The 11,696-nt window shown below is 42.4% G+C and overlaps 9 protein-coding genes across 9 annotated transcripts; 5 read left to right on the top strand and 4 right to left on the bottom strand.

The window, feature by feature from the left end:
- Window positions 1-361: 361 nt before the first annotated feature.
- DI09_135p90 (uncharacterized protein) lies at window positions 362-727 on the top strand (the record flags this gene model as incomplete). The annotated part of the gene is made up of 1 exon (XM_013383774.1): window positions 362-727. One exon carries the CDS (start codon window positions 362-364, stop codon window positions 725-727), a length of 366 nt encoding a protein of 121 aa, XP_013239228.1.
- Window positions 728-1,016: 289 nt separating this feature from the next.
- DI09_135p80 (uncharacterized protein) lies at window positions 1,017-1,500 on the top strand (the record flags this gene model as incomplete). The annotated part of the gene is made up of 2 exons (XM_013383773.1): window positions 1,017-1,235; window positions 1,306-1,500. The coding sequence occupies 2 exons, from the start codon at window positions 1,017-1,019 to the stop codon at window positions 1,498-1,500; spliced, it is 414 nt and encodes a 137-aa protein (XP_013239227.1).
- Window positions 1,501-1,504: 4 nt separating this feature from the next.
- On the top strand, window positions 1,505-2,307 carry DI09_135p70 (G2/M B-type cyclin Cdc13; the record flags this gene model as incomplete). The annotated part of the gene is made up of 3 exons (XM_013383772.1): window positions 1,505-1,885; window positions 1,915-2,067; window positions 2,098-2,307. 3 exons carry the CDS (start codon window positions 1,505-1,507, stop codon window positions 2,305-2,307), a joined length of 744 nt encoding a protein of 247 aa, XP_013239226.1.
- An 886-nt stretch (window positions 2,308-3,193) lies between these two features.
- Window positions 3,194-3,723, bottom strand: DI09_135p60 (uncharacterized protein; the record flags this gene model as incomplete). Its single annotated transcript, XM_013383771.1, has 3 exons — window positions 3,194-3,202; window positions 3,227-3,350; window positions 3,371-3,723. The coding sequence occupies 3 exons, from the start codon at window positions 3,721-3,723 to the stop codon at window positions 3,194-3,196; spliced, it is 486 nt and encodes a 161-aa protein (XP_013239225.1).
- Window positions 3,724-4,038: 315 nt separating this feature from the next.
- On the top strand, window positions 4,039-5,673 carry DI09_135p50 (putative suppressor of glycerol defect protein; the record flags this gene model as incomplete). The annotated part of the gene is made up of 3 exons (XM_013383770.1): window positions 4,039-4,535; window positions 4,657-5,314; window positions 5,422-5,673. 3 exons carry the CDS (start codon window positions 4,039-4,041, stop codon window positions 5,671-5,673), a joined length of 1,407 nt encoding a protein of 468 aa, XP_013239224.1.
- Window positions 5,674-5,683: 10 nt separating this feature from the next.
- On the bottom strand, window positions 5,684-6,190 carry DI09_135p40 (uncharacterized protein; the record flags this gene model as incomplete). Its single annotated transcript, XM_013383769.1, has 1 exon — window positions 5,684-6,190. One exon carries the CDS (start codon window positions 6,188-6,190, stop codon window positions 5,684-5,686), a length of 507 nt encoding a protein of 168 aa, XP_013239223.1.
- A 549-nt stretch (window positions 6,191-6,739) lies between these two features.
- Window positions 6,740-7,658, top strand: DI09_135p30 (putative cytosolic iron-sulfur protein assembly protein 1; the record flags this gene model as incomplete). Its single annotated transcript, XM_013383768.1, has 4 exons — window positions 6,740-6,773; window positions 6,803-7,311; window positions 7,340-7,548; window positions 7,589-7,658. The coding sequence occupies 4 exons, from the start codon at window positions 6,740-6,742 to the stop codon at window positions 7,656-7,658; spliced, it is 822 nt and encodes a 273-aa protein (XP_013239222.1).
- A 973-nt stretch (window positions 7,659-8,631) lies between these two features.
- DI09_135p20 (uncharacterized protein) lies at window positions 8,632-9,888 on the bottom strand (the record flags this gene model as incomplete). The annotated part of the gene is made up of 5 exons (XM_013383767.1): window positions 8,632-8,846; window positions 8,913-9,186; window positions 9,214-9,501; window positions 9,530-9,680; window positions 9,707-9,888. 5 exons carry the CDS (start codon window positions 9,886-9,888, stop codon window positions 8,632-8,634), a joined length of 1,110 nt encoding a protein of 369 aa, XP_013239221.1.
- A 69-nt stretch (window positions 9,889-9,957) lies between these two features.
- DI09_135p10 (uncharacterized protein) lies at window positions 9,958-10,473 on the bottom strand (the record flags this gene model as incomplete). Its single annotated transcript, XM_013383766.1, has 1 exon — window positions 9,958-10,473. One exon carries the CDS (start codon window positions 10,471-10,473, stop codon window positions 9,958-9,960), a length of 516 nt encoding a protein of 171 aa, XP_013239220.1.
- Between the last annotated feature and the right edge of the window lie 1,223 nt (window positions 10,474-11,696).

Raw genomic sequence — 11,696 nt, 5'->3', positions numbered from 1 at the left:
GAGATTATTTTAGGTAATGACGAGGGCGGTAATTGTAGATAACGGCCTGTCTCTGAAAAACGGAAACAAAGCGGTGGGGATTCTCAATCCTCTTGAGCTAGAAAAAGACTTTGCCTCAAGGGTATTGGAAACACTAGCCTCTTTCAACATCATCATGAAAGAAAGAAAGGAACTCATTTTGGGACATTAAAAATTAAAGTCTTAAATTTTAAATTTAATTCTTATTCAGGTAGGATTTGATTTCTCGCCTATCCCTCTGTCCTTATGCCATATTACATCCATTCTTTGTTGCCCCTGCAGGCGCAAGAAAAATCATGCTTTGCTTTAGTCTTCTTGTTTTTCAGATTCTTACAGAATAGGGATGGCCAACAAGACCCCAGTTTCCGCACTTTCCGAAACGGTAACTCGTGAATATACCATACATCTGCACAAACACGTCCATGGACAAAGCTTCAAGAAGCGCGCGCCAACCGCCATAAAAGCAGTGAAGGCCTTTGCTGTGAAGCACATGGGCACGAAAGACGTGCGCCTTGATCCCAAGCTAAACAAAGCTCTTTGGGAGAAAGGCATTCGTAATGTGCCCCATCGTGTCCGCGTTCGCCTTGCCCGCCGTCGCAATGATGATGAAAAGGCTACTGAGAAGCTGTACACTCAAGTAACATATGTTCCTGTTGCCTCCTTCAAAGGTACAATATCAACTTGCTTTTTCTTTAGGTCTGCAAACTGAAAGTATTGAGGAATAAATATCAAAGTCTTGTTGTTTATTTAACGCCCAATAAATTCAGCGAAATCCAATTTGTGCTGTGGTGGCAATGTTGGTTAGGTAGCGTTAATATGGTGCGCGCAAGCTTGTTCGGTGACCATAGATATGATTTTAAAGTTAATTTTTAATTGTTTGCGTGTCTCGTAGCAATTTGGGCTTGCTCAGTAGACCATCAAATTTTTATTGTAGTTGATTTCTGTGTTGTACGATTTTCAATTCTGCATATTTCGGGTTTTTAGTAAAAATTTAAATAATGCCCCCTCTTACGAGAACACAATCCACAAAGTCAATTGCAAATATCGAAAATGATTATCCCTCCAATACGGATTCCTCCAAGAGCTCCCTTGCACCGGTAGCTCCAACCAGCAATCCGAACGGTGCATCTTCTTCGTTTTTAGAAAAGAACGCCACCTCTACAGAACGTTCGGTTCTTTCAGATCTTTCCAACAATCAGTCTAGGAGATCTAAAATTGTAAGTGCATTTTAATTTGTAGATTTATTCCGCCTTCATCACATTTAATGCCGTTTTCTTACTCGTTTAGAATAACTTTTACGAAAGACCATCGATAACCGTTCCTTTTTCGGTTTGTGAAAGTCCTCAAAATGCTCAAATCGATGAGTATGACGCCGACGACGCTGGCGACCCTACCATGGCGCCGGAGTATGTCTCCGAAATATATCGCTATCTAAAATCAATTGAGGTTCGATCCCATCAATCGGCTTATTTTGTAGATTAAAAACATGCCGGATCCCAATTACATTTCATTCCAAACAGAAGTAACATGGGCAATGCGATCGGTCCTGGTTGACTGGCTCGTTGAAATCAACATGAAGCTCAAATTGCTTCCCGAGACGCTTTTCCTGGCCGTCTACCTGACAGATCGATTCTTGTCCATAAGAACGGTGTCGGTGACAAAGTTGCAGCTGGTGGGGATTACGGCAACCCTGATAGCCTCAAAATATGAAGAGATTCTTTCACCCTCGATTTCAAATTTTGTTTATCTTTCCGATAATACTTTTGACGATCAGGAAATACTGAAGGCCGAAGTGTACATGCTCAACTCGCTCCAATTCAACCTTTCCTATCCCAATCCATACATGTTTCTTCGAAGGATCTCCAAAGTTTCCAAATCGGCTTGCTAATCTTTTAGGGGGACAATTATGATATTCAAACGAGAACTTTGGCAAAGTATTTTTTAGAATCGTCCTTGCTTGAGCATTCGTTTCTCTCATACCCCCCTTCTATATTGGCGGCGTCAGCAATGTATTTGGCAAGAAAAATGATCTTTCCAAAGACGGACTGGGTATTCTTTGACTTTTTATTCGTTTGCTAGAACCAAAGAATGTCATTTTTCTCGGGATATTCAGAGCCACAACTAATGCCTTGTGCTAAAAGCTATATTTCATTTTTCCAAAGGCCCCTCGCCCATGAAACCGTATTCAAAAAGTTCTCATCCAGAAGATTGCTCAAAGCAAGCATCTTTGTGCGCGATTATATGGTCAAGCTGCAAGGACAGACATCCAGCACTACGCCTGCTCAATGAAGACATTGTGCGTTCACTTGGCAAAGCCGATATTGCCTGTAAAATTAATAAAAACATCAAATCTAGCGTCGCTTGTGCCCTTGCTCCCAAAGGAGGCCTCCGTTGAAAGCTTTTGTCGATCTGCTGCACTGCACCGTTAAATTTAGATGTTTATTGGACAGTTAAATAAAGTCATCAAGCTTGATCAGCAAAGCTGAGGGGAAAAAATCGGTGTGAGAATATAGCTCCTCTAACAATATGGCCGTGTGTCGCACGGCCATTTCGAGATTTGAAAATAGCTTCTCTCCAGAATATAACACCAGCCTTTTCAAAATCGATTCCGAAAGCGCGCTTCTATTTTCCTCTTTTAGTAACTTTTCAAGCTCATATGGCAACTCGGACCGAGATAGTCTTTCTATGTACAGAAACAGCGAGAACAGCGATCGTAAAATGGCCTTTTTTTCGGAGCTCAGTTTGTAAAAGCAGTATACATCGGCAATTGATTGGGCGGCACATAAAAGCGGCGACAGCTCGACGAATGGCAACAAACATTGTGGCCGGGGATGTTCAAAGTATTCCCGAGCCAGCTCGATGAAATGCTGACACTTGATGTCAAACAAGATATCTGGGCACGACGAAAGAAAGCCCGAAATGCCATTCAAAATGTTGAGAGATTCGGTGATTTTCCCCGAATTTATCAGCACCGACAGCGACTGTCTTTGCTGCATTTGATGTGCAATGGGCATGGAGAATGAAATCAAATCCGTATTCTTTTGGTCTCTGCTTTTGTACGATTTGGCAAACGACGACAGCGATAATGCATGCCTAGCATGGACAAGAAACTCGGAAAAGAATTCCGGAATGTGTTTGCAAAGAAAGGGAAGCTCGCCCGCTCTTATGTGGTCCATTAACAACTCTTTCCTATCCTAAACAAAGTTACTGATGGCGGCACTGATACTTGGACAAATCCGGAAATGTCAAACGCAAATGGACTGGTTCCAAAATTAGTGGTAATGCTGTCTCCAGGCACTCTCATGCCGACGGTTGGGTAGTATGCACTGACGCTAAGTAAAATCACACTTACCAATCCCAGTTGATAGTAAAAGCAATTGGAAGCAAAATTCCATTTTTAGTAAACCTCAAAGTTGCTGATGGCACAATGCTTTCCTCCTTTTTTGTGCCTGAAAAGACAACCAGGGCTCCAACGGTATCGCCAGGAGCTCCAAAGGTGGGGCCATATGGGGTTCCAAGCCCAGCAGACCCAAATACATGGCCATCATCGCCGTGATATCCATAGGAGCCTGTTTCCCAGCCAGGAAATCTATTTAAAGGCCCATCGGCAGCAGAAAACCCGATCGCAACGGGGGACGCCGAGGATGAGGAGACAACAATAGAAAGCTCCCAATAGAAGATCGAATGTGATGGATCTACCGGCATTACCGTCCGCATGCACGCAGACTCTGGCCGAGAATCGCTTGAAAAGGTAATTGTGTCTGTATTTTTAAGCTCAAGGCGAGATGAGGAATCCTTTACATTCCATTCCATAAACCTATTGGGTATATGTCGGGCCGGGCGAACGGGTTTTGACAGCAATGCCGAATATAAAGGCTGGGTTTTAATGGGCGGATGCATCGAAATAACGATGGGAGGCCGCCATTTTTGAGCTTAAAACCATTTTACGTTGGCAGGGAATCCCCAATCAAAATTTGCCAAAATATTTGATTGGCAATAAATCAAAAATTAAAATTCTTAATGGACCAAAAGCACGCAACGGCACAACAGCGGCAAATCAAGGGGCTTTTAAATCGGCTTTCTGATATGAACTTTTGCTCCACAATCGCCTCATTTGAGGAGTTGTATTTGCAGCATCATGGGCAAAATCTTACTAGCAACATATCGGAACAGATTATAAAGGCCTTGATCGAAACACCAAATGTATTGGATAGGTTTATCCTTCAATATTCGACTCTTGTGGTAGCGCTTTCATCGATAGAAACGATAGATGCGGAATTTGGCATCTATTTCCTAGCAGCTTTGGTGGATCGACTCAAACGCTTCTCCAATGTCAAGGCAACTTGCGTGACTTTTTCAAAAATGCTAGCTTTTTTATATGTCCTTCGATTGGTGCCAGAATCTCTTATTGTCGAAGTTTGCGAGTCGCTTTTATGTCCAGACCCGTTCATCAACATGGAGGACGGAATTAAAGTAGAAGTTGTGCTTGTCCTTATAAAGGGTTGTGATTGGTTATCGTAACTGTTAGTTGCCGGTGCTGCGCTTCGTCAAGAAGCTCCTGAGGCGCTCAAGTCCATAATTTCGGCTGTGGGGACACTGTCCATCCAGGGGTACGTATATACAGTTTTGATTGCCTAGATCTCGGTTCAAATTTATGCTTGAAGCACTTGATGACTTGAAGAATAACAAAAAGAAAATAATTAAAGGAAGCCCAACGGTGCTGGACTCTTGGAAAAAGATTCTTCTAGAAGCATTGAAGCAAAAGGGAATATTCAAGCTGCAAGATCCTCTCGCAATCGTGCCTCGTGAGTTTCTTTATAATACATGGCCGGCTAACCTTAAATCCCCTGCGCATGGCAATGGACAGTCAATACCAACAGAAGAAAATGGAAAAAATGCTAAAGCAGAGCCAAAGGAAAAATCTCTTGCATCTGCTTTACGGATAAATACGCTATTGAGAAGGCAAATTTTGGATGCAATATCAAGCTCTTCTGACATTCTCGATGCAATCGAAAAGCTGGATATTTTCAAGTCATCCAAGGAGAGGAGAGAAATTCCATCCATTATTTTGCTTTGTGTAAAGAAGGAAAAATCGTACAATCCATTCTATGCGCTCCTTTCTTCTACGCTTATTCAGCGAGTAGATGGCATTGATGCTACAATTACTTTTATGTATGCACTTTGGGACTTTTCTAGGTCCCTTTCGGGAAAAGTTTCCATCAGGGAAATTTTAAATGCAGCATCGTTTTATGCCGATCTTCTGGGGAAATCTTCCCTATCATTTTGTGCCCTCAAGGTAAGTGGGATTGTTTGCGCTTACTTTAGGGAATTGAATGGCACGAGCTGCTAAGCAACGAGAAGCTTGCGCTTTTCCTATCTATTATGTTTGTACGTATTTTCAAGGAGAAATCGCCTTCGGAGATCAAAGATTTGTTTCTGATGCCCGTTCTTCATAAAAAGCAAAAATCTTCGGTCCAGTCTGCACAGCCAACAACACCTCCTTCCGTTGTTGAGGGGCTTGAGCTCTTGTTTGCGCAATTGAGGGGATCCATATTAGAAAAGATGGGCGAGACCCCTGAATCAAGCGCCGTTGTCAAATCGTCGATTTCGTTTTGCGTCGAGGAAATATTTCCACTAATTTATAAAAGGAGCTAAATTGAACTTTTTATTTAGAAGTCAGCATCCTACTCATCAGACGCCACTCAAATGCTTCATATGAATAGCTCGGCTTATTGGGCTTTTTCTCCCTAATGTAGGCATGCGCTGAAGCAGTAGGGCAGTCAACAGCGAACAATAAATTTTTTATGACCGCTGTATGGCCCAACAATTGGAGCTCATCACTAACGAACGTTTTCAGTCGCAGAATTAGAGGCGCGAATTCGTCAAGAACGCAAAGTCTAACAAAGAAGACATCGATGATCAGGGAAATAAACTCGACAGCATATACATTCACGCCCAACTCAAGAAGCTCGTTCAGGAGGGAGAAAATAAACGAATTAGAGACCGGGATTGGAGGGTGCATTAGCGTATTTCTTATTGATTCATGGGGAGGAAGTTGCGGGAGCAGGGTTTCAAGTATCACTCGTATGGCGATGCCAGATGCCTCTTTCGGAAATCTAATGTCCGAGAACACAGGATCTGCGATCGAAAGACATTTAAGCATTTCGGTCATTTTGGTATTTCCGCCATCAAGCAGAAAAACCAGCAATCTTACAAAGTCTGACGAGGAAAGTAGCCCATTTTTCCCCATCGTAAGGCCTGTATTTATGGCTTGAAACTAGACGCATGAGAGAATAAGCTTACTGTCATTTGATTGGAAATAAACCGTTGGATCATGTTGGAATAGTCGCATGCACTATCTTTGACCGTTTCGCTCAATATGCTGGCCTTCCATCCTTCCCCCTCCGTCTTGTCAAAATACTGATAGAGTTCCACGCAAGAATCCATAGCTGTACTTTTGGGGGGTTCTTGCTTGATCGGTAAATCTGCGGTCTTTGAATGGCCTTGGGCTACGCCCTTGCTCTGGGCTGGCCTTTTCCTTTTAGCCATGAAGATATGGGATTTTTAGAGGGTGGTCGGCTCGGGGATGTAAAAATATTAAATTTTTTTACAATTTTTTAAACAAGGCAAATTATCGGGTTAGCACCAGGGTTAGGGTTTGAGGACTGGTAATTCAGATTTAAAATATGGGACCTGGACCGTAAATTTTAGGTGCATTCAAATGGTGGACACTGAATGTCGCGCTATCTTTCCAAGTATTGTGCTCTTTGCATTTATTTTCTAGTACATTCCAAAAGGGTATGGCAAGTGAAAACACATCCCTCCTGCAAATCATTTGCATCTTGTTCTGCAGATGGCACCATTCAAATTACCAACATAGACGCTAGCGAATCTTTTTCGCTGGAAGAAGTTTCCAAAAAATCTGTTAGATCGATTTCTTATTCGCACGATGGCCGTCTTTTTGCAGCTTGTGGGTTTGACGGGACTACAAAAATTTGGAATACCTCATCTGCCCCATCTAGCGCCTCTGCCTCGTCTACCCCATCTGTTTCCTCCTATTTCCTAATTTGCACTCTGGAGGGGCATGAAAACGAGGTTAAATGCGTTGATTGGGCTCCGGTTTCCTTAATTTCTTCAGCCACATATCTTTTAGCAACTTGTGGCAGGGATAAAAGTATCTGGCTCTGGGCAATTGAAGTTGATTCATTCTCATCATCATCGCAAGAGGTGCTTGCCATTCTGCAAGAACACACTCAAGATGTGAAATGCATTGCTTTTCACCCAGAATATCCAGTAAGCATGTGCCCCTCTTGATTGATAGGGAATCATGGCTTCTGCCTCTGCAGATGAGAGCATTCGGGTTTGGGTTGATTGCGACTCTGATGTCATCGGGCGTGGAGATGGCGACTGGGTCTCAAAGGCCCTTCTCACCGGCCATACTGGGATTGTATGGCAAGTTGCATGGTTGACATCCAATCTTCTGCTCTCTGCATCCGAGGATGGGACCGCAAGAATGTGGGGGCCTTCTTCGTCATCGCTTTTATCTTCATCCTGGAATTGCTTGCAACAGGTTAGCATATCGTCTCGCCCATGCTATTCACTTTGCTCAAAATTCGATTTTCAGGGCCGGCGACTGGTGATTGCCGTTGGCACGGGGGAAAATTCAATTGTGCTTTTCTCAGTTTCAATGGAAAACCCAAAATTCGAATTACACCCGATGGGGATAATATCATCCGCGCATACTCGGGATGTAAATTCGGTTGCGTGGGTTACTCCAGGTACACTGCTTTCTGCATCTGATGATGCTCTTGTAAAATTGTGGCAAATAGTAGGGTAGTAAATTAATTTTGTCGATAAAAAATTAAACTTAGGGTTAGAATTGCAAGACTGAAATTCTATTTTAATATTCTAAATGGTACGTTGCTCTGCTATACGCTAATTTTGTTCATATTTCATCCATTCTGCAGCATTGTTTGTGTTTCATCATATGTTTTCTTCTGTTCAAAAATTCCATGAACGGTTGAATTTTTCCAAATGGCTTGCATATCCTTCAAGCATGAATGTTTTGAACATCGTTCATCATTTAGGTGTTTACTCGCTTTGTCCAAGTTGGCCGTGTCGTTGTTCTCAAGGATGGACCAAAAGCCAATTCCCCAGCTGTAATTGTTGAGATTGTCGACCAAAATCGCGTCTTGATCGATGGACCACTCTCCGGTGTCCACCGTCAAGTTGTTTCTCTTCGCCACATCACACTTACAGGAATAGTTGCCAAGATCCCTCGAGCTGCCCGCACATCGAGCGTGAAGAAGGCACTTGAAAAGTCCAAGATAATGGAGACCTTCCAATCGACTTCTGTAGCAAAGAAGGCTGCTTTAAAGATGAGACGCTCCACCTTGACAGATTTTGAACGCTTTAAGGTTATGGTTCTCAAACATCAGGTTTGCTTTTTTGCTAATTTCATACAGAAACGCGCCATTCTTACTGGAGGAAATAAGCCCGTCTGCAAGAAATAAACATTTATATTTTATGCTCCAAATCATAGGATGTTTCCTGTTAACGCTCTTTATATAGGGCTTAAATTACGCCTAGCCGATTGGCGATGGCCTTGAATGTTTATTTCTTTTTTCCAGTAACGTTGAATTTGAAAAATATCACATCACCGTCATTAACGACATAATCCTTGCCTTTGACCATGTATTTACCGGCGGCCTTTACCGCAGCCTCTGTTCCACACTCGCGAAGGTCGTCAAATGCCATAACTTCTGCAGCAATAAATCCTCGCTCAAAATCGGTATGAATGACCCCTGCTGCCTGTGGGGCCTTAATTCCTTTCTACAAATTAGTAAACATAATTTCTGATACGCGAATGGTCCAGGCTTTCACTTCATCTTTACCAGACGTGAAATAATATTGCAACTGGAGTGCTTGGTATCCCAGTTTAATGATCTTTGGAAGGGTAGAATGGACTCCTTTCGGTAGTTCTTCTGGAGAACCCTCCAAAGCGGCGCTAAATGGAATAAGGGTGTCTCCTATGCCTTTGGCATCGATCCACTCCTTCATTTTGGGAAGCCATTTGTTCTTCTTTTTTATAAATTCATCAGGCGTCATATTCGCCAAATACACCATTGACTTGGCAGTCAATAGCTGCAGTGTGTTGATGATTTCAATCTAATCCGATAAGAAGCAGCATCCAACCTCCTTGTTATTCCAGGCGATTTCTCTTATGTCCTTTTGAGAGGTAACGGTTTCCAAAGCTTTTGCAATAGTATCACATTCCAGCTTTTTGATTTTATCCTGCTCATGCCCACGCAGATTTTTTTTTGCAATTTCCAACTGTTTTGTCAGAAACTCGACATCTTTCAAGCGAAGCTCGTCATGAATGATTTCCATGTCGCGGATTGGATTCACGTCTCCCTCAACATGTTCAATCGAATCATCAGCGAAGGTTCGAACCATATGAAATATGCCATCAACGGCTTTAATCTACTCAGTAAATTCTACCAGGATATACATGGCTCAGAAATGCATTTCCTAGGCCTTCGCCTTTGGAGGCACCTTTGACCAGTCCAGCAATATCAATGACAACCAAATAGGCCGGAATTTTAGATACAGGCTCGTATTTCTCACATAACCAATCAAAACGAGCATCTGGAACGGCAACTCTACGTAATAGAAAGAAAATAAAGACTTATTTTCTGATGGATTAATCGTGCAGAATGGGCGGTTTTCAGCAGGAACGGAGCTGCGAGTTAGCACATTGAAAAAAGTGCTCTTTCCCACGTTTGGAAGACCCACAATCCCCATCTTGAGGGTATTTGATGGGCGTCCCAGTAGAATGGTTGGCGTGTCTTTGATGTTTTTTTGAGACATTCGAGAAAACAGACCCTTGATGGTAAGCGAAAAGGAGAAAATTTTTCAAAAACGGGAGTAAATTTAAATTTATTGCATGCCAATTTCGTTTACAATGATGATTTCTTCATGCTCGTCAAGGCAATATAGGGGTGCATTGGCGTTCACGCAAGAATCGGGAACAATCGGGATGGCCTTGAGAAGCTGTGTCGCCCAATAGAACCCCTTTCTGTTCGCCATGGCTTCAACAAGAGCCGATTTTTGCTCCCCATCGACGATGATTTTGATGCGAGTACTTCCGTCGCCAAAGAACATGCTTGAGTGTCCAACATACGAGCCTGCCCGTATCTTCATTTTAGCTGGAGATCCTAGTAATTTTTGTGCCTTTTCGCTTGCCTGCAGATTAAATAATGTTTGTGACGCAAAAGACACATCTCCGGTGTCATCTCTCGTCAGAAACAAATAAAGCATTATTCCCCCGATGGAAAAGCCAGACGCAATGCCTATGCGGACGGATTTGTTTAGCCTGGAACTCGTGCCATTCTGCTCATAAAGCCACCATACAAGCCCTCGGCGCATGGGCCGAAAAAACCCGGCCACCGACATTGTGGGACCAAAAATTAGGAAAATTTAGGGGCGTATTTTTAATTGAACTAATGTGCGAAATTGAAACGACGCCTTTCAATGAAAATTAATAGCGCTGTCAAACAGGTTATCGTGGAAATGTTCATGGCTTTTGGCGACATATGTGACAAGTGTAAAATTATCAACACTTTTCGATCAACTTGAAAACGTACGCCTCTTTTCCCTATGCTTGGCGCTGATTTAAGTTGCCATAGCCCGTAAAATTTACGTGGCATTGTAAATAAAGACCCCAAGGGTTGGTGGCTTGATAAATGCATGTCACAACAAGTTTTAAAGCACTTTTAACTGCAAGAAAGATGTCCTCTTCATAGCCAGTTTGTCAATCCTACAAAATCCCTAATCTCTGGGTAGCTTTTTATACACATGTGGATAGTAAAGATGCTCTTGGATATGTTGAAAACATAGCAAATATTGTGATCCTATTTTCTGATATGGCTAAAGCAATAGTTTGAGAATGATTTCGAAGCCAATAGGGATGATGTTGCCCAAAATCTGGGTTACTATAGGCCTTGGATTGCCTTTATCCTAACATCAAATCCAGTCTATGGATGCTATTCAGGGCTAGGTTACGGTTATAAACAACTTATAAAACATTTTGCCATACGCAACATGATTTGCCTGCTTTTCCAAAGATCTGGCGCATTTTTAAGAATCTTGGATAAAAAGATTTTCCAGAATATCAAAAGCATCGGCCACAATATTGTCTGAAATTTGATACCGGCCCCCGATGGGGGGAGGGCAGGGGGAGGTTAGAACCAAAACTACTACAATTTTTGCTTGTTACAAACTTGAAAAGACAAAATTTCTAGAGAACCTTGAAAGTTTGGCAAGTTGTGTCCATATGGATGCCATCGGACGAACATGGAATCAGCTGATGACGCATATAGAGTAAAGAATCGGAAACAAAGAGTGTCATCGATGATCATATATGGAAATTTATGTAGCAAAAGAATCACAAGAACACTTTGTGGAATGAACCTTTTAGTCTATTAGGAACTTGAAAACGGATGATTTAATTGAACGCAGGCATTTTACATGGAATTTCGGATGTACAAAATTTACATTGGCAGCACATTGACCCTAGCCTCAATGGGGACCTATGATAAATAGACATATACATCCGTTCCATACGTCGTTTTTTGAGCAAGTGGCCTTTTTCAAGTTCCAAATAGACAAAAAGGTTC

The sequence above is a fragment of the Mitosporidium daphniae genome, assembly GCF_000760515.2.
Source record: "Mitosporidium daphniae strain UGP3 chromosome Unknown contig-135, whole genome shotgun sequence".
Classification (NCBI taxonomy): domain Eukaryota; kingdom Fungi; phylum Microsporidia; genus Mitosporidium; species Mitosporidium daphniae.
This window is presented reverse-complemented; position numbering and strand designations above follow the sequence as displayed.